Consider the following 26282-nt stretch of genomic DNA (forward strand, 5'->3'; position numbering starts at 1 on the left):
TTTTCATCTTTGTTATTTCAATAGCCACTCCTTCCTTGCTTGAATTACTTTCCAATAGGTTTGGGGTTAATTGTTTTATTCTTTTAAAAACATTTTGCATTCAATTAAGTATTTTCATTTTTATATTTTTTTATTCAATTAATACTATTTTTTTATAGTTTATTCGATTTATCGTTTCGAAACTCATCAAACACCTTTTAAGTGGATCTTTTTCTAATTAAATCTTTCTACATACGTTGGGACTTGAGATCTAGATTAAACAAGACTTTTAACCACTCAAAACAACCTTAATTGATAATGATATGTATTGAATTAATTATTTTATTAGGTAAATGATTATTAATAATATGTTAATTGAGTAAATATATAGTGTTGTATGACAAGTGAGTCCTACCAAATTTGAAAGTTACAAACTTTTATAGTGGTATGTGATTAGAGGGTGTTATTTTTGATGATGTGGAAGTGGTAAGTAACAAAGTTTGTTACTTACCACTATGAATGCTCTAAGTAGAGTGTTTGGAAGTCGTCAACACTGGTACTAAAAGTTAAAAACTAGGATATATAGACGGTTGGGACCAACTTTACATCGAGTTTTGCACGAAATTCATGATCTTGATTCTCTATCTCATGACGCGATGATCTTATATGGAATGGTTTCATAAGGGTTTTTTTTTAATAAGGGTTAATAAAATGAGGGATAAATTATTTACTTTTCAATAAAAAAAATGAGAGATGATATTTTAGTCATATTTCACGTTTTGGTTACATATGTGGTGTACAATTTTAGTATTATTTCACGTTTTGGTTTACAACTTTCGATTTTTTACATAAAATTTTACAACCTCTTGATGATATCCAACTAAAGTGTACAACCGGTAATTGTAACCGGTCAATACGAAGTTAATCATATCAGCAATTTGACTTCTATAAAAGTTAAAATTACTGATGTGGTGTATTGAATCGTTAATTTTTGACTTTTATAGAGGTCAAATTGCTGATTTGGTGTGTTGACTTTGTGTTGGCCGGTCATAATTACCGATGTACATTTTAGTGTGAAATAAGATAAAAGTTATTATTGAGCGATTTCTTCAAGTGCACGGTTTCGCTTGTAGTAATAAAAAGATATCGATCCCACATGGAACGTTTTTTCACAAAAACTTATTTTGATATGGTTTAAATACATCTTTAGGTTTATTTAATAGATAATCGTTAATTGAATTGGATTTGAGATTGAATTAATAAGAATCAGATTAGAATTATATGTCAGAATGTTAGAAATCAATTCTGTCTTGAGATTATATTACAAGACAGAAACATTTAGTGTTTAAAAATAAGAGAAGAGTTGAACTCGTTTGTATTAAGCAAAAATACCAACTTTAAACTTTGTAAAAATTATAAGTGTGTAATAAATGTAAATTCTTTCAATTAGAAGGCTTTGAACCGTAGAGAATCCCCCTGATGTTGAGTAGATTTCTACCTTAACCAAGTTTATACTTATTTTCGATAAGCCGACTCAACGATCATATCGTCCATAAATACGAACTTGCTCAAGTGTTCAACAAAGTTTCCTTGTAAAGATGAGGATTAAATTCGTTTTAATGAAAACACCAGAATCTTATGTCAGATTAATTACCAAAGTAACTACATAAAAATATATTGAATTGCATGAACTTTTATTAGATGAATTGTGAATTGATACAAGTTTACAGAGAACATTAAACATGGAAGCATTTGAAATGACATTCGAGTTCCGGGTCATCAATCCTTTCCTCAAACCTCATTAGAGTTTGTCAGGCTCCGGGGTCGCATCCGCTTCTTGATCTTCTCGCTGAATCTTCGGAATAGATATGATGTGTCTTCTACTGAAATGTAAACTAGTCTTCGAACAGATCTTAATCTAAATCTAATTGCTACTGTGTGTGTAAGTAATCTAAGAACAATTTGTGTACATCAAATTGCTTTTACAAGAAAGAAATCTAACTCTGAATCGTTTTGACTCAGAATTTCTGCATAAATTCTGCACTTAATCTTAATTAATATAACTCTCTCTAACTCTGAAATCAACTCTTTATTTATAGATGTTGAAGAGTCGTGTTTAAGGGTCGTGTCCATTGTGAAGAGATGTTTCTATCCACCCGAACAGACACGATTCTTTGAAATAAAACATGTGAAATTGATGCTGGAAGAATCTCTGATGCTACCGAGATCATTGAATCCTTACCGAGATTAGGGGAGTAAATTTTAAGTCTTCGAAACGCAAGGGGAAGTGTCGGAATTCCGCATGTCGCGACCGAGATTAGGGAATCTCGGTCGCGACACGGGATCTTCTTCCCGAGTCCGTCTTTTTTCCCATCATTCGTATCGGTGCGCTGAATTTCCTCATCTTTTTGGCTCGTAACTTTGAGTTTTTCCTTCGTTTTTGATATGTTTTCGTTCCTATTTGGATTTTACCAAATATTTAGGTACTTTGCATGAAAGAAACATATTCGGACGTAAAAGTACTCTAAATAGATATAAATAGCACGATTTCATAGCAAAACTGATGTAAATATTAATGATATTTTAGGTATATTTTGGGCTTAACAGTTATAAACCACGAATCTAATTTACCCTAATATATACAGAAAAGTATATCGATTAACTTATAAATAAATATTAGTTATTAATATTTAAAAATATAACGGCAAAAAGTAAATAGAATTATAATGGTTCGTTAAAAAAAATAAAAAATTAATTGACTTGACTATAAATACTGTGAAAATCTTGTCTTCTTGAGTAATTTCTCTTTAAAACAAATTCTTATATGATCTTTTTTTAGGTTTTATATTTCGTAAGCTTGAACTAAAATTTTGCACTTAAAGCCTAAACATGTCCTATAAAATAAATTCATCTCATTCTAAACCCCACCTCTAACATTTTCTATGTTCTTCTCTTACTCTTTGAGGAAACTATTAATAATCTTTTCATTTCTTTTTGAGGCAATAATCCCTAAACAACCATAGAAAAAAAAGCTCTCACTTCATTGAATGAAGCTGAAACTAACTTCTCTATAGATCCATAACCATTTATGCAGAGTGTTTGGGAGTATTTTGGAAGGGTCTACTCAATATTAGTAGTAAGGGTTAAAACTAGAATCTATAGACAGTTGGGAGAAGCTCTAGATCGAGTTTTGCATGAAATTCATGATTTTTATTCACCATTTGACGATGCAACAAAGTGTAATAGCCCAAAGAACATCTTGCGATCTTATGCAGAATAATTTTATAAAGCTTGCTTTAATAAGGGTTATTAAAATGTGGGATAATATTTATTTTTTTAATATAAAAATATGAGAAAATGATACCATTTAAAATTTAAATAAAGATTAGTTATTTTTTTCGATAGAAATTGGGACGAGACAGAACTTGGGCGAGGTGAGCACCCATGACCCAAGAACTGACAAACCCGCAATATATAAATAAAAGAAAAAAGTGAGTATTTGAACAAGAGAAGAGGAAAATATTTAAAATATAACTGACAAAAAATAAATAGAATTATAATAGTTTGATAAAATTCAAAAAATTCATCGACATAACTATAAATATTGCAAATATCTTATCTTCTCGTGTAATTTATTCTTAAAACAAATTCTTAGCTTAAATTATCCTATATGATCTTGTTTTGGGCTTTATATTTCCTAAGTCAAAACCAAAATCCCGTTCTTAAAGTCTAAACATATCTTATAAATTCATCTCATTCTCTCTTTATCTTTGAGGCAACGATCTGTAACCTTTACGTGTGCGGCAACTATCACTAACCTTTTTAGTGTTCTTCTCTTTCCCTTTGAGGCAACCATTATTGGTCCCTTGTGTTGTGAGAATAAGTTCCTAGGTGGGGGGAGGGGGGGAGGGTTAAAAGAACTATTTAAAATTTTAGATTTCGTTTCTCTTGTGAAGATTACTTTTATCACAAAGTTCAATATCACAAAAATACTATGTGCGATCAGAGGCAGCTTTAGTTGATCAACAACTAAAGTTGTTTCTGATGTTCATTCAAGACATAGCACTTAGAAGTCTATTCCTGAACACAACATTTAATCCAACAACTCAGCAGGCTTCAGATTAATAGTCACACAGCAAAGATAAAAGCAAGCAAATATAGGAGATGAGGGATAGAAGATACTACTCAACAGTTTTATCCTGGTTCGGCCCCCTATTTACATCCAGTCCTCGAAATTCTTCTTCCGAGCTTTAATCCACTACTGAGCTCTTTTTGGTAGAGCACAAACCCTTTACAATAGTCAATGAGCAGTTACAGAGTACCGTCCTCTATATACCTATACTCAGAACTATCAAACTCTGATTGCTGAATACTGAGCAACTCAGAGTCTCCTAACTAACTTTAGTGATTAATAATGTTTTGTTCTAAACTAAGAACACTTTAATTGAACTATTCTATTATTTACATAGAAAATAAGAGTTTGTGTAATATTGCTTTTCTTTGCTTTTGGTTGGAACTTTAAGAATGAATTTGCTCAGAGCTTTCACATATGTGAAGATCAAGTTCCAATGAAGCAAATGACATGCCTTTTATAGTGACACTTCAAGACATCAGTCATTTTGAATTTTGAAATAACCGTTGGAGGGAAATGGCTCTGTTGTCCCTTTCGTCCTCAGCAGCCAGTGCCACAGCCAATCACAACGATGTCTTCTCTGTCGTTTTGTTTCTTGTTCAACAACGCTTTAGTGTTTTACTCAGAACGCTTCAGATTGTCTCTCCATATTTGGTAAAGTCTTCAGGTCAACACATCGATAACTTATCTGTTGCTTCTGAATCTTTCTGCAAATAGTTAGCCCTTATCTGCAAGTTATTAAGTCAACTTGTGCTTTGTCTGCTTCCTTCTTTGGTCTTCGAAGTCAGTAGCTTCGTAGTGAAGGCAATGGTTTTCTTCTGGATCCTTCTCTTGGCTGGGGTGAGTCAATTCACAAGCCATTAATCCATTTGACCTTCTTCTTCACTTCCTTGGGCTTTGACTTAACTCTTGGGCTTGGGCTTATTTTACTTTCTTTACACTTATAATTTAATTCATCCAAACACTCAACAAACACATTAGTTTACCAAAAAATTAATGCTTTAAATTTAATGTGTTGAGAATTTTATTTAGGGATATTAATTCTAATTTTTATATATTTGTCAAATCAAAATTAATGTGGAAATTGTATTTCAACAACCATCCTTAATTAACCCTAGAAAGAAAAGATCTCACTTAATTCACCGTAGGAACTCAAACTTATTTTTTGGTAGTGCCTTCATGAAAATATCTGCAATCTGATTTTCGTTACTGCAGTAGATCAGATTAATTTCATCTTGATTTTCACTTCCTGGATAAAATGGAACTCGATCTTGATGTGTTTCATTTTTCGGTGCTGAATTGGATTTTTACCAATGGCAATTGCAGATTTGCTATCACAAAAAATCTTAGTCGATTGATGCTGTATTTCGTCCATATCCGCTAAAATTCTTCTTAGCATTATCGCTTGATTGACCGCTGAACATGCTGCAATATATTGAGCTTCTATTGTTGACTACACGACTGTTTCTTGCTTTTGTGAGATCTATGAAAATACCCCACTACTGAGATTCAAATGGTAACAGAGGTACTTTTCATGTCATCTTATGAACCTGGCCAATCACTGTCTAAAAAACCAATTAATTGATAAAATTTTATTGGTTTGTACCAGATTCCAAAGTCAACAGTGCCTTTGATGTATCTCAGCACTCATTTGACTGTGGTCAAATGAATTTGACTTGGACTCTGCATAAAACGTGATAATAGGCTTGTAGCGAACATGATATCCAGTCTGGTAGATGTAAGATACACCAAGCTACTGATCAGACTTTTGTATTGTCTTTGATATGCTGGAGGTGAACCATCTTTCATTCGCCAATTTTTCATTATTGACTAGAGGTGTAGTTACTGCCTTGGAATTCTCCATCTTGAATTTTTTGAGAAGATTGCTTGCATACTTCTTCTCACAAAGAAAAATTCCTTCAACGCTTTGAATAATTCCATGCCAAGTAAATTATTCATCAAGCCCAAATCCATCACCGTGAAAATTTTCTTCATCTCGTCTTTGAATTTGGAGATTAAGGATGGATTATTGATGTGAGATTGGTTATGAAAGAGAACCAAATCAATAAGTTTTCCGGTTCTATCTTAAGGAATTAACACAATCAAACAATAAACAAAAATTGGTGATAACAAACCAATCCCAAAGAATTAAAGATAATGAAAGGAGATCTAACCTTACACATTCGAATAATTAAATTGGAACCTGAGTGTTTGACGATTCACAAGCACCTTACCAAAATACTTGTTCACGATCAAGATAATATTGCAAGAATGACGACCCGGTCTCTCAAGCTCACAATAAAGAATTCAATCCCGGATTGAAAATAACTCCCAAAAGAAGAAGAACTTTTGTTCATAAAAGTATTGATATTCGATTGATGAAAAATAATGAAGAATACAAGCCTTTATATAGGCTACAAAAGAAACTTAAACCTAAACTAAAAAGGAAGTCGAATCCTAGTGCACCAAGCTAAAAAAATCCTAATTAGACAAGGAAAAACATGAAATTCGTTTTTGTCTTTTAGACCCCAATTTCAGCCCACTAATTAACATTATTTGGGCCTTTTAATTAGCTAGAAATAAGCCCAATCAAACCTATAAGGCTATAACATTAATTTTAATGAGTGTCAATGAGTTTTGCACATGTCAAACACATGAGAGTCCAAAGTTTCTCTTAAAACATGATCAACCTTTTTACATATCATTATTATGGACTTGGCTTTGAATACAACACAAAAATATACCATCTCTAATGACTTCGCTAGAATCCATTCCTTGCTTAAAGAAGCTCAAGACGAGTCCATTAAGCATTTGTTGGTCTTTCTTTGCACGATTCTTCATCATAGGTCCAATTGACAGCTCCAATAGATCCTTCATGCTTCTAATGGGCTCCTTAAATCCAAGCTCCTTTGTTCCATGCTCTTGTGATTTTGAGATCATGTCAATTATTACCCGTCACAATCAAATCAACAACGTAAAGTGAAACAATGATGATATTTGAATTTTTTATTAGCTTTTATGTAAAGAGTATACTCACCCGACTTTTATTGAAGCATTGCTCACTGAATTAGGTATCGATTCTGCTGTACCAGGCTCTCAGGGCTTGTTTGAAACCGTACAAGGCCTTTTTTTTAGCCTTAGTACCTTGTTTGATTCTTTCTCAACAATAAAACCTGGTGGTTGCTTGAAATAGATTTCTTCTTTGAGAAACCCACTTAGAAAGGCCGACTTCACATCTAACTGATAAACTTTCCACATCTTTTGTGATGCCAGTGGAAGAATTGTACAAACTGTATCTTGCCTTGAGACATGAGCAAATGTTAAATTATTGTGAGTATCTTTTTGCAACCAATCTCGATTTGTGCTTTTGGATTGAGCCATCAGGGTTGAATTTGGTTTTGAAAATCCATTTAATGCCAATAACATCATTGTGCGGTGGTTTTTCAACTAGCTCCCAAGTATGATTCTTCTCGATCATCCAGATCTCCTCCTTCATTGAAAGCCTCCATTCATCATGTTGAGCTGCTTCTTCAAAACATTTTGGTTCAAGTGAAACATAATTATAAGATTCTAAAATCTCTGTGTTGTCGCAGAGACCGTTTAAGAGTCTTGTCTTTGTTGGTGGAGATGCTGAATTGTTTAGATAATCATCTTCATCACTTGAGTCTGAACTTGAATTTTGCTGGTGCTCCTCTACGACTGACCCTGTTTTGGTTGAGTACTTTGCTGAAATGATGGATTGTCCACTCGTCTTTTTTTGTTATGCTCCCAATTCCAAAAAGCTTCTTCATCAAAATTGACGTCTCTACTAATGATAACTTTTGATGTCTCCAAGTATATTCTGTAGTCTTTGGATTGAGAACTGTAACCAACAAAGATTCCTTTTTCCGCCTTTACTTCTAGCTTGTGTCTTTTCTCAACTGGAACGTGCATGTAGCAGATACAACCAAACATCTTCAAATGTCCGGAAAAAGGGTTGTGCCCGAACCATGCTTCAAGTGGAGTAATGTTTTGAACCGCTTTTATGGTGTTGCGATTCTGAAGATAAACAGATGTATAGACTGCTTCTGCCCAAAACTTGTTAGGCATATTTTTATCTTTCAACATTGATCTGGCCATCTCCATTATTGTTCTATTCTTCTGTTCTGAAACACCATTTTATCGAGGAGTATATCGAGTGGTGAGTTGATGATGAACAATGCGTTTACTATGACAGCAATGAAAGCTCAAACCGGATCTAATAGTTGGCTTTGGCATCATCAACTCACCATATGTCTAAAGATCCTCACATCATCAACTCACATATAACCTCTCTTTGTTGAGAATCATAAATTGCACAAGTGTTACCTTTAAAGTGCAAAAAATAACCATTAAGCATCATCTACGGCACACTTAGGAAATTTTAGCTCAATCTAGGAACATACAAGACATCATTTATTTCCTTTCTTCATATTGATGGCGTTCATTCCTTTGCCTTCCAATTTTACGACAGCTCCATTTCCCATCGTAATTGGTACTTGAACGGATTCATCCAGTTTGGTGAAGATATGAGGATCTTTAGATATATGGTTAGTGCATCCAGTGTCTATTAACCATATATCTTTATTTTCTGTAGCAGCTTGACAAGCAACGAACAAGTGATCTTCTTCATCTTGAATCTCCTGACTGGTTGCAGCTTGATGTTGTGGCTTATTTCTGCAATCATTTTCGGTGTGACAATAATTGCATTTGAGTTTTCCTTTCTTCCAGCAATTTTTCTCCAAGTGGTTTGTCAATTGACATATGCCACAAGGAGGAAATTTCCCTTTCTTATCTCCATCTTTGGATCTCCAAGTATTTCCCGAATTTTGACCTCCTTTTTCATCAGATTTATTTTTTGATCTGAAAGAAGAGGATTTATTTTTGTGTCTGGACTGCAAAGATCCCTCAGAATGAATTTTTGCTCCTCTAGAAATTCTTTCTTCATGAGCTTGTAGAGTACTTCAGTGACTGATGTCTGGGAAAGATCATTGGTTTCGATAACATAATGACTGAATCAAATTTTTCAGTCAGTGTAATCAAGAGTTTTTGAATAACTCTTTGATCACCAATATCTTCTCCATAAGTTCGTAGCTGGTTCACAACTTCATTAACTATTGACGAATAGATTTTGATACCTTGACCATCTTTCATTTTAGGATTCTCAAAGTCTCTCCTAAAATTTTGGAGCTTGATGTTGCAAACTTTAGCAGTCCCTTTAAATTTATCTCTCAATATTTTCTAAGCTTATTTAGCCGTGGTGGCATTCATGATTTTTGGAAAAATTGAGTCTCGGATAACATTGTGAATTTTTGATTCTTTCTTCAGTTGTGTCAAAATGGCATATTCAGTTATCATAAATTAGCTTTCCATTCTTCTTGATTCATGTATATAAATACGACCAATGTAAACCAATAATACTTTATTATATAAAATTATCTTGAATCACAAATTCGATTTATTTTCTGAATAAAGCAGCTACATCACATTCTTTAAATTCAAAGAAGCACAAAATTTGAACAATTATTAAATTAACAAACAAACATACATGTAACGGTAAAAATGAAATTCCCTTTAATGATTTATCAGGAGCTCCTTTTGATTTGTCTGAGCATCTTTCCGGGTTAGCTTTCGATCAATTGATTCAATACGAACGACGAAATTGTGGCATGACGAAGAACTTCATGGTGCCATTGTTGCAATGGAAGCCATTACCTCCACCACAAGCAAAGAAGTAGGGTTGCCATTTCTCCAACTTGAACCGGAACCCGTCCCCGACACCTTGTGATACATCGGCAAGCTTCAAAGCGTTTGTCATGTTACAACTCTTGAAACTCCACCAATCCGCTAGTAAGTATACGCTATGAGGATGTATGTTCTTGTCGCTTGGCGCATCATACTTGAATACTACAACCATCCATTATTCAAATTATTAGTAACATCGAAAGCTCGTAAATGTATATCAGGATAACTATTAACATATAGCAATAAACTTACCAAGAGTATCGTTGACGTAAAAAGTACCATGTTTGGAAGCCCAACGAGCGTAGTTAAAACCGAAGGTCCAGTTAGAAGAGCCTCCTACATTTATCTTATTTTCGGAAATTGGGTGGTGTGGCTTGTGCTTAGGGCTGCCCCAACCATAGTGCCAATTTCTATTGGCCATGCTAACTCCTACTAAGGAAGCAATGAGTAGAAAAGATATAGCTACGCGGTCCATTCTCCGTTGACAAAAATAAGATTCTAAATTTGAGAAAGGAAAGAATCGGATAGAAAAATGTTTATGATGTGTTGATGGATGTGTTTATCATAAGTTTATATAGAGAGGGGAATGTGTAAATTTACCAAATTACTATTTTAATAATGATAATAAAGAAAAATTCAACATAGTAGATTTTAAATTCACCGTATAACTAAATTGGGTTGGTTTGCACCTTTATTAATTAAGTCGTCCACTATGCCGTATTTCACCAATTTTTTCAATTTTATTTTGAGAATGAGTCAATTTATGAATTAATTAATGCGTAGTTGAACTTCAATTAGGGTGTAATAGTGCAATGGTTTGTGGCAAAATTGAAGGAAAACATTCTGAAATTCATTGACTAAACAAGGCACAAGTCAACTGAAATGGTAGCTTAATCAGTTTATATTAGGATTAATTACAAATAACTATCTCATGGTTTGGTCGATTTGTAGACCCTTACATGTGATATTTTTTTTACAATGTAGTGTGCAAAATTTTGCACATACAATTCCGTGGTTTGCAAAATTTTACATTTGAATTCATTTTATCAGAATTTGGTCGATAACGACCTTGAAATGAAAATTTTCAAGAGTTAAATGATATTTTAAGTAACTTTAATTCTTCAACTTTTTAGATTTGAGGTCATTTACGTATTGTTTTTTTATGAGAGAGAAAACTCCAAAAAATAATGATTTTCAAAAACTAAAAATATAGTTCCATAGTAAATATGATATTAAACAGCTTTAATTCTTGTCATTTTTTATTTTGAGGTTGTTATCAGCCAAATTTAATAAAATAAAAAATCATGTAAAATTTTATAACTACAGAGTTGTATTTATAAAAAAAATAAATACCATAAATACCGATCTACAAATCGAACAAACCACATTATAATATTTATAATTAACTCTTTATATTATTATTATACACAAGACAGTATAAAGCTTTCTGCTGTTTTTGACTAAAATAAAGTTGGTATGTGATGCCTGAAAATCAACACCTGAAAATCTGATCTGATGATCACAAACGATTTTCGTCTATTATTGACGTCTGCATGATGTTATAATGATGGTCAAATTATAGTGCCAATTTTTTTAATCCTTTGATAGTAATTAAGGAGGAGATATAATATTATGCAAAGTTCAACAAACTACAATTATATAACTTATTGACAGTGATTACATGAATTTGATATAGGGGAAATTACAGGGAAATTCAAATTTTGAAAGTTATCTACAATTTTATCACTCATTTATATTAATTATGTCATGTCTAAAAATGAGGTTGCAGTTAACGAAAATATATGATGGTCTTATTTTCCACTTTCATTTTACCAACCAAACCAGTTACAGAATTACTTGACATTTCTAAAATAAAGATTCATATTTTTTTTTTCTTACCAAAAAAAAAATAAATATTATTATTTTTATGAGTTTTATGTAAAGAACCCTTTAATATATCATTCTTACCTTTAGGCCTGTGATATAATCTCAATTTTAAGATTATTGTTTTGAAAATTTTACATAGGTTCTACTGTTAATTAGTTAGAATTATTGTTGTTAGCTGTTTATTGTTAGCAATTGATATTTAGTATTTAGTAAAGAGCGGTGGATGTTAATATGAAAAAAAAAGACTAATATGGATTGTTTTTATTAATATATAAAAATTGTATAAATAAAAATGTTGACAAAAAATAATCTAAATAATAAAATAATTAAAAATATTCATAAATAATATCTATATTATTGTTTAAAGTTATTAAATAGAATCTTATCTTTTTTGGCTTCAAAAATTGCTTCTTGCTCCATATATTGGTTTGATTTCTCAACTTATTCATTTTAGTTGATCTAGGATTTTCACGATAGGAATTTTGATCCAAACGCAAAGATATTAATCTAATAATATTGTTCTTTCAATATTGTAATTAAGCACTTTTATATGGTGAGCTTTTAGTTCTTTCAACTCGATTCTTATATGTGTTTTCCATTTAGAGTAATCACTCACGTTAGACTTGGTTTGAACACACTAACATGCTTGTTTCATGTGATAAATTCTTAATCTTGATTCTACCTCACTTCAAAAATGATATTAACAATAATTCATTAGTGTGAAACAATTTATTAGTTATTGTATTGTTACCTATTCTACTAGTTAGTTCGTTAAAGTCTTTAAATTTTATCTCTTTTCATTTACTTTTGTATATGAAATTACTAAAATTGCTCTCAATTATATAAGTAAGGCCTTGTTTGATAACCCACTTAATGACTTAAATTAAAATACTAAGCACTTATTCAATTTAAGTGCGTTTGATAACAATTATTTTTCCACCACTTAAATTAGTAAATTAAGTTAAAAAGCACTTATTTTAGTAAGTCAAAATATTTAACTTAACATTTTAAGTTAAACATTACCAACTAATATTTTTATAATAATGATATCACTCAATAGTTTCGGAACTTATAATATTCAGCACTTAAAATTCAGGACTTATTTTTTCAGCACTTAATTTTTAGTTTTATCAAACAGCACTTTGTTTTACTAGTTTTCAAATTTAATCAAGATGTTCATAATAAAATTTATATAATATTAACCAAAATTTCTAAATTTTACAAATTAGCTTATAAAAAATATATTATTTAATCTTTTTTTTTGAATAAAGTCTGGGTGATACCCAATATTATTAAAATATTTTTCATTCATTTTTAAATAAAACAAATTTTACACCCCTAAATTACAATTCGTCAATTATATAAAAATTAATAAATAAATTAATATATAATGGCTTCAATATATAATAAATAACACTTCCGATCAGTTATGAGATGACCTGAATCCAATATTAAACAGTAACGTTCCCTCTCCAATCCCTCAAATTATGTTTTAGTTTCTCCGCTGATTCCACATCCGGCTTGAGTTATGCCAATTTAGCATGGATTAAGGGTCTGTTTGGTTCAGCTGTTAGCTAATAGCTGTTGCGGTTGCTGTTAGCTGTTTGCAGTTGCAGTAAGCTGTTAGCGGTTGCTGTTAGCTGTTTGTTATTAGTTGTTTAATTACTAGTGTTTGGTAAAATTATATTGAACTGTTGCTGTTCGGATTTAAAATGTCTAAAATGGACATGTTTTAAATTAATCAACGATGAAATTATAAAAGGAAAAATGTGAAATTAAAAAACATGGTACAGTTTTACTCGTAACGTTGGCAACTAAGAGAAATTTTACCTCTACCATTGGCAAATTGGGTCGATTTCAGATATTATTAAAAAATATAGATATTCTATTTCATATTCAACACCAATTGCACATACCAATAGTTCTAAAAAAATTCATATATTTTTTTGTGATTTAATAATAAAATTGAATATTAATATTTATAAATTCATCGAAATAGTTGAAATTTTTTTGTTCAACTCATACAAAAGATAATATATTTTTTATTTTCTTAAAAAAAAATTCACGTCTAGTTATATGTTTGCGATCTGTTACTAACAATGATAAAATGGTGCACATGTGACGTGTAGATGACAATATTCATGACCAAGAAGACGGTTTGATAAATTATTTCTCAAATTGACCCAACCTGTCAATGTTAGAGGTAAAATTGCTTTTGACTGCCAATATTAGGGGTATAATTGCACCATTTTAGACGTTAAATGTAAAATTGCTCATAGCTACAAATGTTAGGGGTATTTTTACACCTTATCCTATTATAAAATAAAAAATGTGTTACACAAATTAATAAAAATAATCTATGTAAAAAATAAAAAAATTACTGAACGCAACAAAACCTTGTTTTTCCGGTAATTATATTGTAGAAATATAAATAATGTTAAAGAATAAACATATTTTTGTGGAAATAAGAAGGATAATTTTGTCAATAATAAATAACTACAAACAGCTGTTTATGAAAAGCTCCAAATAGGAGCTTTTCGTGAAACGCTCCAAAACGCTGCAGTTTCCAGAGAAAACGCTAAACGCTGCGGTTATATAAACCTAACCAAACGCTATATTTCCTGCGGTTTGGAGTGAAACGCTAAACGCTCCTCCGAAAAGCTGAAACAAACACCCTCTAACTTTTAGTTCTTCTTCATTCATGTATACGAATATAGGGCCAATGTAAACCAATAAAACCTTTATTATATAATCATCTTGAATTGCAAATTCAAATTATTTACTCAATGCTTCCTTAGTATAGGAGCTAAAGCACGACATTTAAACAATTTTATTAAAAAAAGCATATATTTAATCGAAAAAATGAAATTCCCTTTAATAATTAAGTAAACGAGCACCGGATGATTGTCCGTCATTTGATTCAATACCAACGACGAAGTTGTGGCATGACGAAGAACTTCATGGTGCCATTATTACAATGTAAGCCATTACCTCCACCGCAAGCAAAGAAGTAGGGTTGCCATTTCTCCAACTTGAACCGGAATCCATCCCCCACACCTTGTGATTCATCGGCAAGCTTCAAAGCGTTTGTCATGTTACAACTCTCGAAACTCCACCAGTCTGGTAGCAAATACACACTATGAGGATGTATGTTATTTTCGCTTGGCGAATCATACTTGAATACTGCAAACATCCATTAATCAAATTAGTAACACCTAAACCTCATAAATGCACGTGAATAACTATTAACATGTAGCAATAAACTTACCAAGAGTATCGTTGATGTAAAAGATACCATGTTGGAAAGCCCAACGAGCGTAGCTAAAACCGAAAGTCCAATTGGAAGAGCCTCCTACATTTATCGTATTTTCCGAAATTGGGTGGTACGGGGTATGCTTAGGGTTGCCCCAACCATAGTGCCAATTTCTATTGGCCATGCTAACTCCTACTAAAGAAGCAATGAATAGAAAAGATATAGCTACACGACACATTCTCCGTTGATTCTAAATATAAGAAAGACCACTCTTTTGGAAAGAATTGGATAGAAAAATGTTTATGATATGTTGATGGATGTGTTTATTGTAACTTTATATAGAGATGGGAATGTGTAAATTTGTCCAGTTTTTCAATAGTAATAATGAAATTGAACAGTAAAATTAAATTGGGTTGGTTTGCACTTTTATTATTAAGAAAGTCAGTCCATTATACCGTCTTTCACCGATTTTTTCAATTTATTGCGTAGGTCAACTTCAATTAGGGTGCAAGAGTGCAATGGTTTGTGGAAAAATTAAAGGAAAACTTTCTCTAATTCATTGGGTAAATTACATTCATGGCCACTAAACTTTACCCATTTAATATTATAGCTACTGAAGTTCAATTTTTAATAGTATGATACTGAATTTTATACTTTTTAACATCAGTGACCACTCAACGACTTAAAACGACCGCTAACGGTTTGAAAATAAAAAAATCGATTCTAATGAACCTTAATTCTTGAAAATTTTCATTTTTAGGTCATTTAGGTGTTGTTTGGTTAGGAGAGGGAGTGGATTTTTAGAGAGAGAAATCTCCAAAAAGGGTGATTTTAGAAAATAAACATGTGGTTTCATGGTAAATGTCGTTTTGAACAACTTTAATTCTTAAATATTTTCATTTTGAGGTTGTTAACAGTTATTTTAAGGATTTTGTTAAAGTTGAATGGCTACCGCTGCTAAAAAAAAGTAAAATGTAGTGGTATACCGTTAACAATTGAAGTTCAGTGGCCATAATATTAAAATGGGTAAAGTTCAGTGGCCATAAGTGTAATTTACCCCTAATTCATTGAACAAACTTGGTACGTGAATAAAGCTTTCTGCTGTTTTTTCCCCAATTTTTTCAGTTCCTGCATTTGTTTAATATAAACTTGGTATGCGTTTCAACTGAATGAAAATGGTATTCTCTTCCCGTGTTTCATGAATATGATGACAAACGATTTTCATCAATTGTTGACGTCTTCATGATGTTACAAAGATCGGATTTCCTGTTCCGATAATGTAAGCTATTTTATCCAATAATTGTAAGAGTACGATCGGGTTATATTGTGAAGATTGAGACATACTTCTGAAAATTTCATAATAAAAGATCGAAAAATAACTTATCCCAATTTATTTGAATGATATGAGGGTGATACAACGGAGGGGTAAACCTGTTATCCCCACTAAATTATATTCTGAGAGAATGGTATAAAACATGATGATAGCTTATTTAGATTGAAAAGTCTAATTTATCTCTCAAATTTTATTATTTATTCTATTTGTTATGTTTTGAAAATTTGATAGAGTATTCCTAATATTTTTTAAATTAATTTTAATTTTTAAACTTTTAAAAACTTAAATTTGTCCGTATATTATTATAGTATCAATGTGGAATGAAATTAATTAAATTTACTCTATCTAGATTAAATTTAATTAATTTCATCCCACATTGATACTACAATAATATATAAGTCTATTTAAATTTGGAGATGAGTAATATAGTAAAATTAATCATTTTATCTCTATCCCTATCTTGGATACCAAATATGAAATAATAAGTCATCCTATCTTATTTTTAACTTCATCTCAATCTTTTATCACTATAACCTTTATCTCTATTCCTATCATCATAAAATACCAAACGCCGGATATAAAATCTCACTTTATCTTGTTTTAATTATTTACTTTTGTTGTACTTGTGGATTCTTTAATTAATTTCATTCCACATTTATACGCTCAAATGTTATGATTGCATTTAGTTTGCTTTGGTTAATTAACTTATCTTTGATTCTCTAGTTCATAGATTAATTATTGAAGGTTTGTGCTACCGAATTTGAACTTCTAGGAAAAGTTTAGAACATACAAAGAACCTAACATTTTGTGAGGATTTTTAACCCTAATAAGCAACATAAAAAAGCTTTATTCTTTGATATTTTGTGCGCTTTTATTAGCTTTAAGTCATAGGGTTTGCACCTAATACCAGATTGATGAGACCGTATACTTTCAATTAAGATATTTAGATGATGAAGAATTTTATTAGGATAACCTTGTACTTTGTAAATTTTACCTATCCAACTCATCATTTCCCTTAAAAAAACAACTTTGAGCCTTTTAACCATTTTTTTAACCTCAACGTATAAGCAGCTAACATCCTAAATAACTCTTTGAACCTTTGTTTTAACACTCAAATCTAGAATCGTCATCATCTCTTTGAGCTTCTAAAGTTTAGAAGTAAGTTAAACATTTGTAAATTTTGAAGTAAGTTAAACATTTGTAAATTTTGAAGAATCAAAACTTTTGTGCAATCCTCTTAAAAAAGGGACATTTACATGATTTCAATAGGATTTACATGATTTCAATTGGATAAATTTAGATTTATATTTTGGAAAGGATTTCAATGATAAGTTTAGATTGCAACTATCTTTCTGCGCATTTAAATTTGCGGGAAGTATTGAATTTTCATTCAATCTATATGATTCATATTCATATTTTGTTTTATTTTTTCCTTTTATTGATTTTATTATCTTTTATGATCTGTTTTCGTCTCTTGGTGGATTTTCTTCATAGATTTTGCAACAGTTCTAGCCTGGATTTAAAAATTACAATAAGGCCCCTCCCTCAAATTGTGTTTTAGTTTCGACACTAATTTCATCGCTTGAGTTATGCCAATTTACCATATTGAGTTAGCATAGATTAATTTTTCATTCTCCTCGATTCATATATATAGATAGAGCCAATGTAAACCAATGAAAAGTTTATTATTTAATCATCTTGAATTGCAAATACAATAATGCTTGCACAAGCACAACATTTAAACAACTTTATTAAACAAAGAAACATACATTTAAATGGAAAAAATGAAATTCCCTTTAATTATTAAGTAAACGAGGACCGCATGATTGTCCGTCATTTGATTCAATACCAACGAAGTTGTGGCATGACGAAGAACTTCATGGTGCCATTATTACAATGGAAGCCATTGCCTCCACCGCAAGCAAAGAAGTAGGGTTGCCATTTCTCCAACTTGAACTGGAACCCATCCCCGACACCCTGTGATTCATCAGCAAGCTTCAAAGCATTTGTCATGTTACAACTCTCGAAACTCCACCAGTCTGGTAGCAAATACACACTATGAGGATGTATGTTGTTCTCGCTTGGCGGATCATACTTGAATACTGCAAACATCCATTAATCAAATTAGTAACATTTAAAGCCGGATATCTATTAACATGTAACAATAAACTTACCGAGAGTATCATTGAGGTAAAAGATACCATGTTGGAAAGCCCAACGACCGTAGTTAAAACCGAAAGTCCAGTTGGAAGAGCCTCCTACATTTATCTTATTTTCCGAAATTGGGTGGTGTGGGATATGCTTAGGGGTGCCCAACCATAGTGCCAATTTCTATTGGCCATGCTAACTCCTACTAAGGAAGCAATGAGTAGAAAAGATATAGCGAAACGATCCATTCTCCGTTACAAAAATAAGATTTTAATAAATTTGAGAAAAATCAAATTTGATAAATGTTTATGATGTGTTTATAGATGTGTTTAATGACTTTATATAGAGAAGGGAAGGTGTAAATTTGTCCATTTGTTTATAATAATATTAATAAAGAAATTCAACAGTAGTAGATTCTAAATTCACCGTATAATTAAATTGGGTTGGTTTGCACTTTATTTATTAACAAAGTCGTCCATTATACCGTCTTTCACCGATTTTTTCAATTTTATTCTGATGAATGAGTCAATTATATGAATTAATTAATTAATGCGTAGTTGAACTTCAATTAGGGTGTAATAGTGCAGTTTGTGGCAAAATGGAAGGAAAACTTTCTGTAATTAGCGTGTAATTAAATAAGTGGACAGTAACCAGAAACAAAACAGAACAGAAAAGCTACACACGGGATAATAAAGCTTCACGTTGACAGCAGCGGATCAAAACGCAGAGTTTCATTAACAACATTGAAACACATCGTTTCAATAATGATCCTCACCTATCTAAAGTTGCACACACACTCAGGCCATCAAAATCCTTCATAACAGAATTCAAATAATCTGTTAGACACCTGGCAAGCGAATTTGCGAAACTGATCCGGTCCAAAATGTTGATGTTATGGACCAAGAAAAGGAAAATGTTATGGAAATTTCTAATGATAATTCAGTAAGTGATCTCTTGGATGAAACTCTTGCCCTGATTCCGTTTGAAATACCTAATATGGAAGAGATTATGGGAACTAGTTCCAGAAACATGTTGAACCAACAGGGTAATGGATATGAACAAGCGGTGAATCTTCTTGAGGGCAACGAAATCACAGGTTCGGCAATTGATCCAAATTCAGATGATGTTGATCGTTATTGTGCGTGGCTCGCTGATGCATTGCTTGAAAACAATTAGATGTGATGAGTTGAGTTGTGAGATAGGTGATATTGAAATAAAGAAGAAATTGATTGTAATGGCTCATGAGAGGGAAAATACATTTTGGGCCTCTCATTTTTTTTTCTCAAGTTTTTTATCTTTTATTTTGACACATTAAGTCCTTCACTATTTATTTGGAGTTTCAATATTATGCCACATATGTTATTGGAATAAAAAATAACAATATTAGATAATTTATTTTAGTTGTTGATAAAAAAAAAAATACTCTATAATAATTTGATGAGTTTATAAGGAAATGATTAGTGTAATATGTAAAAATGTATCTAAATACTAATAAAATTATTTACCCTAAAGTTTATAAGGAAAACAACAAATTTATATCTTAAAAGTCTCATCATATTGGTGAATCGTTTTAAAAGCAATAGTATTATAACCTTAATCTCACTATATAATGCCAAAAAGAGATTTAAATAATAATGGGGTTTATAATAAATTTATTAAATACAAATACTTATATTTTTACACAAAAATATGAAATATTTCGATTATTTGCTATATGAGTACACCGTGTGAGAGAAGCTTAAATCCCAAAAAAGAGTAATTATTAGTAAAAATTGATTTAACATCTTCCTCTTTCCTAACAGCACATTGAGTTTCATTTCCTCCACCTTTCTCTTCCAGAACTTTTTATCTTTTCTCCTCCCTCATCTGTCATTTTGGGTTTGCTAGATCAGACTCAAAAGGAGGAACGAAGGTAGATGTTTGAAGAAAGGAAAGGCTTAAAATGGAACGATCTAGGGACAAATGTACCCGCTTGAAGAAAAGAAAGACACGAATGGAATGATATAGGAAACGAAGACAGCTGCTTGAAGAAAGGAAAGGCTCAAAATGGGTATGCTTGCTAGGAGCAAATGTATTTTTATTTTTTTTATCTTATCTAATTTATGGTGTAATCTAGAGATCTTGTTTATTTTGACTGTGCATAATGAACTAATTAAGACTGTACAGTTTCAAATGGATATGCTAGGTAGGTTTTCATAATTGTCTACAATAGGTTTATTTTGCATTCTGGTGGAAGCTAAATTGATGGTGAATTAATCTTAAAAGGTGTGTTCCTCTGTAACTGGTAGCTGTTTTAACTTAGTTGTTTTGATTTTTCTCTCTGTTTGGATTATGAAAATGTTGGTGCTGCAGATGCATTGCAAGGGATCCCGCCATCTTGCTGCTGAGTCGAGGCTAAGAGAAGCAGAATTTAACAAGAGATCATCATTGGCTAATACTCTGCTTATTCCACTAGTATTAACAAAAGAGTTAGGTTAGCTGCTAATAAACCATTGATTGAGCAGACAAGGAAGGCGGCATCCGAGGTCCTTTATGGTTAAACCTCCGAGCAGAACTCTAGAAACCGAAATTCAATGACAAAATTGGGTGACGAACATGTGACAAATGTGCCAACAGTGACAAGTCCTCCAGTCCAAGCATATGATAGGTCACTCATACAACAACAACAACCAGTGGATTTCCGAGCACGCAGAGAGCTGGAACTCAAGTTTATACAAGCTGGTTGGAAACGAGATGGTCATGGAAGATGGTACAAGGATGAGAATGTAAGCGATATTTGCAGCTTGATCATTCCAATAATTATAGATATCGATTCAGTTTCCAGTTTTGACTTTGTATTATTGATTTTCTAGTACTATGATATGTCCAATTATGTTTGTAAATGCTTGCAGGTCGAATTTGACTCAGACGAAGAAGATCCAAACGTACTGTCTTTGTTAAAAAATCCTCAACTAGGATCATCTTAGAACACTAGTGGATATTCTCATCACGGTAATAGGATCAATTGATTCATGGACTGTGGTTACATTATTATGGTAACTTGAAATGCATAATCACTAATGATTTTCGGGAGTGAAGATGGATGAGTTGATCTGCATATTACAGAGTAGGTACTTAGATGCTCAAATGTCAAAAATAGGATATGAACATAACCATGCTTGTTGCTGTGTTTTACTTGTGTTTGTTTCATTCAGAAATTCGATGATCGCAATAACGGAAATGTGTTTCTTTCACTTCAAAATAATGTAGGAAAAGTTCGAGGTTACAGTTGTTCATTAACATGCTTGTATCCTATAACGGGAAGTGGTGATCTATACGACAAACTACGGTTTCAGTTTGCTAATTTTTAGGTATAAGCTGTAATTCCAGGTACAGGAGATACAACGTCTTTTAGGAAAGCCAAATCTAAAAGCCATGAAACTATTTTTTATTTTATGTTCTAGTCAATGTTGTGAGGGGATGAGACGCCGGCCTTGAAGAGGGTAAAATGAGTATTGAAATTTCAGAAAATAAAGATAGACTTTTATAAATTGATTTTCTTTTTTCTTATAAAATTATTTGTTTTTGTATGAAACTGGTTGTTGAATGTTGGTTGACTAGCTGTTTACATGGGAGATGAATGTTTTTGCCTTCTTCAATTCACCCTTGGAAATACTGTTGGTTTCCTATTTCTCCTCTTTCATTGCATATATTTGGAAACTAAATTTGGTTTTTAAAGCAAAATAATATATATAATGTTATCAACTTAATTCTTTAGGATAAATAATTTATTAGTTTCTATACAATTATATATTATATAGATTCAACAAAAATAATAAATGCGTGAAATGAGTTGTATCCAAGTGTCACACTGTATGACCAAAGGGATTTCCCTCTTCAAGCATATTTTGTCAATATCTACTTTTAAGAGTATAGATGAATCGTAGCCAATGTTTGCTACAATTCTTGTGTATCAAACCTCGGTTCTTGTAGGATTTTGCATTTTGAACTTGTCAACCCCATAATCTCCATAGTACTCTTTTCCTGTGAAGACATTTGTCTCTCCTTTGCAAGGTCAGATGTCCACTAGGGTGGATCATTGAGGCTAAGTGTTTGTAAGCGATATTTGCAGCTTGATCATTCCAATAATTATAGATATCGATTCAGTTTCCAGTTTTGACTTTGTATTATTGATTTTCTAGTACTATGATATGTCCAATTATGTTTGTAAATGCTTGCAGGTCGAATTTGAGTCAGACGAAGAAGATCCAAATGTCTGTCTTTGTTAAAAATCCTCAACTAGGATCATCTTAGAAGACTAATGGATATTCTCATCACGGTAATAGGATCAATTGATTCATGGACTGTGGTTACATTATTAGGATAACTTGAAATACATTGTGCCTGATATCTCTGTTTTTCCAAAACAAAAAAAAGGCTCCATCAGTAATGCTTTTCGGGAGTGAAGATGGATGAGTTGATCTGCATATTACAGAGTAGGTGAGTATCTTAGATGCTCAAATGGCAAAAGCAGGATATGAACGTAACCATGCTTGTTGCTGAGTTTTACTTGTGCTTGTTTGATTTAGAAATTTAATGATCGCAATAACAGAAATGTGTGTCTTTCACTTCAAAATGTAGGAAAAGTTCGAGGTTACAGAGTTGTTCATTAACAGTCTTGTATTCTATAAAGGGCAGTGGCGATCTATATGACAAATTGCGGTTTCAGTTTGCTATATTTCAGGTATAAGCTGTAATTCCAGGTAAAGGAGATACAACATCTTTTAGGAAAGTCAAATCTAAAAACCATGAAACTATTTTTGTTTTATGTTCTAGTCAATGTTGTTAAAAGCTCTCAAGGGGATGAGACGTCGGCCTTGAAGAGGGTAAAATGAGTATTGAAGTTTCAAAAAATAAAGATAGACTTTTATAAATTAATTTTCTTTTTCTTATAAAATTTTATTTGTTTTTGTATGAAACTTGGTTGTTGAATGTTGGTTGACTAGCTGTTTACAGGCTTTTTACAAAGGAGATAAACGTTTTTGCCTTCTTCAATTCACCCTTGGAAATACTGTTGGTTTCCTATTTCTCCTCTTCCATTAAATATATTTGGAAACTAAATTTGTTTTTTAAAGCAAAATAATATATATAATGTTGTTAACTTAATTTTTTAGGGTAAATAATTTATTATTTTCCATATGATTATATAGATTTAACAAAAATAATAATAATGTCATATGAGTTGTATCCAAGTTTCACATGTACGACCAGTTCCTGTGTGACATGGAGACTTTTCCATCGATTCACTAACTAACCAATACCGAAGGGATTTCCCCTACAAACATATTTTGTCAATATCTACTTTTAAGAGTATAGATGAATTGTAGCCAACATTTGCTACTATTCTTGTGTATCAAACCTCGGTTCTCGTAGGATTTTGTACTTTGAACTTGTCGACCCCATAATCTCCATAGTACTCTTTTCTTATGAAGGTATTTTGTGTCTCTTTTATAAGGTCAGATGTCCGCCTCTTAATTCTCAAAGGGTGGATCACTGAGGCTAAGTTCTACTAGTTCAAGGATTATGAGTTCAAGAATGCGTGTTTCATTCACCATTCATTGCTAAAGCCTACTCTAATTTATGCTAATACTTTGGGTGAGTTTGTGTGAAAATTATATTGACATTCAACATCTACCATTTACCTTTTCTATTTCACCAGTCCCTCACTCACTTGGTAATTGTTAGAATCTTTTTGAGCATTTCTAATAGTCATTTCTTGAGCTTTTAAGTGAAATTTTGAGGAGTTTAGGTTAAAAACCAATTCTAAGAAACTCTTAATTGCTCTTTAAATGACTATTTTCTCTATATTACTGACGAATCTCGGGTAAATTACATACGTGGTGTACAACCTTTACCTGTAATCACACTTTGGTGTACAACCAAAATTTTGTCACACTAAACTGTACAACCTTTTAGTGACTTTCCACTAAAGTGTACAACAGGTAAAAATGACCGGTCAATGCTCAGTCAACGCGCCACCTCAGCTTTGACCGGTCAAAAAGTCAAAAAAATGCAACCACTTAATATAAAATTACTTCTATACCCTTATCTCTCCATATCTTCATCTTCTTCCTTCTATTTCTTTCTCTCTCTTCAAATTTGTTTCTCTCTCTAACATCTCTCTTTGAATTTCTTTATCTCTCTAACCTCTCTCTTTGAATTTCTTTATCTCTCTAACCTCTCTCACTAAAAATCAATACCATCAAATCTTTGTAGGAAACTTCAAATTTCTTTCTCTCTCTTCAAATTTCTCTTTCTAACCTCTCTCTCTCCATAATAGCAGGTTCAGAACTTTCTGTGGGATGTAGGAGGGTAAAGGTCGGATGAATTCTCAAGCAAACAAGCCTACATCACAAATATTCTTGTCAATATAACAAATTATGATCTCGAATAAAGAGTTGTCTGTCAAGCAGACCTGCTATACAAGAAGGAATCAAAAAAAGTTTCTTATAAACATTCCTATTTTCTGACTCTATATTTTCCTATATATTTTAATTTTAATAACTTATAGGTTATGTTATTCAAGTCGCTCTATATCTCATAGCAGAAAAAGAGAGGAATGGAAGTAAAATGTAGTGTTAATACTATAGAATATTATAAAATGGACTAACAACGAGAGATCTTAAAAAGTTTGAAATTGATTGTAAAAAGGATAGCTTAAAGAGTTAATAGTAAAATAAATAGGTTAAATTTTTAGGACTATTGATGTCATTATCCATAACATTTCCTATAATTGCCAAAATCAGTCATCCAATAAGATAATTTTTCTTCATAGGTTTTGCTTTCCTGTTCTTGCCATAATAAATCATTGCATGCTAAGCAAAGAACTGTCAACATTACATGATATACAAGAATCTGTTTTTGGCTTTCATGCCTTCTAACCAACTAGATTCATATTTAACCTTGCTGCATTTGTCAAAATTGCAGTTGGGCAGAACCAAAATCGATACTCGTAATACTTATATATGAAAAATCATAAAAAGTGAAGACTTTTGTATATAACCTGGAATATCCACCAGAACCAGCTCCAACATTTCGGGCCAATATGCCAGAGTCAATCCGAAGAATCTTTGGATCACCTTCTGGAATAGATATCCGTCGTCGAAGAACCAATCCTCCACCAAGATCACATTCTAACTCGAGAGATTCCTCTTCTCCTGCATGTTCCAGATCTCCCCTACAGGGGGGTAAATTGTGTAAAATTCAGTACATGCACATAAAACAAAGACAACAACAACCAAGCCAACGAACTTGTTGGGGTTGGCTGTATGCATTCTTCTTTTCCAATCAGAAAATCCGTACACAATATGTCACAAAATTTTCAGGTTGGGTGTCAACCTACCATAATCAGGAATGCGAAACCGAATTGGAGAGTAAATTTTGTTTCCTCTGTTTTTGGTTCAGTTCTGAACCTGCTATTATGGAGAGAGAGAGAGAGAGTTAGAGAGAGAAAGAAATTTGAAGTTTCCTACAACGATTTGATGGTATTGATTTTTGTGAGAGATGTTAGAGAGATAAAGAAATTCAAAGAGAGAAATTAGAGAGATAAAGAAATTCAAAGAGAGATGTTAGAGAGAGAAACAAATTTGAAGAGAGAGAAAGAAATAGAAGGAAGAAGATGAATATATGGAGATAGGGGTATAGAAGTAATTTTATATTAAGTGGTTGGATTTTTTTGACTTTTTGACCGGTCAAAGCTGAGGTTGCGCGTTGACTGAGCATTGACCGGTCATTTTTACCTGCTGTAC

General features: G+C 32.1%; 1 protein-coding gene and 1 pseudogene across 1 annotated transcript; one reads left to right on the forward strand and one right to left on the reverse strand.

Annotated features, from left to right (window-relative positions):
• Positions 1 to 9536: 9536 nt before the first annotated feature.
• LOC136209676 (uncharacterized) lies at positions 9537 to 10413 on the reverse strand. Its single transcript, XM_066001223.1, has 2 exons — positions 10127 to 10413; positions 9537 to 10036 (listed from the first exon to the last, which is right to left on the reverse strand). Exons 1-2 carry the CDS (start codon positions 10347 to 10349, stop codon positions 9774 to 9776), a joined length of 486 nt encoding a protein of 161 aa, XP_065857295.1. The 5' UTR covers positions 10350 to 10413; the 3' UTR covers positions 9537 to 9773.
• Positions 10414 to 20832: 10419 nt separating this feature from the next.
• LOC136208100 (uncharacterized) lies at positions 20833 to 22763 on the forward strand (annotated as a pseudogene).
• The last annotated feature ends 3519 nt before the right edge of the window (positions 22764 to 26282 follow it).

Source organism: Euphorbia lathyris, chromosome 10 (genome assembly GCF_963576675.1).
Source record: "Euphorbia lathyris chromosome 10, ddEupLath1.1, whole genome shotgun sequence".
Taxonomy (NCBI): domain Eukaryota; kingdom Viridiplantae; phylum Streptophyta; class Magnoliopsida; order Malpighiales; family Euphorbiaceae; genus Euphorbia; species Euphorbia lathyris.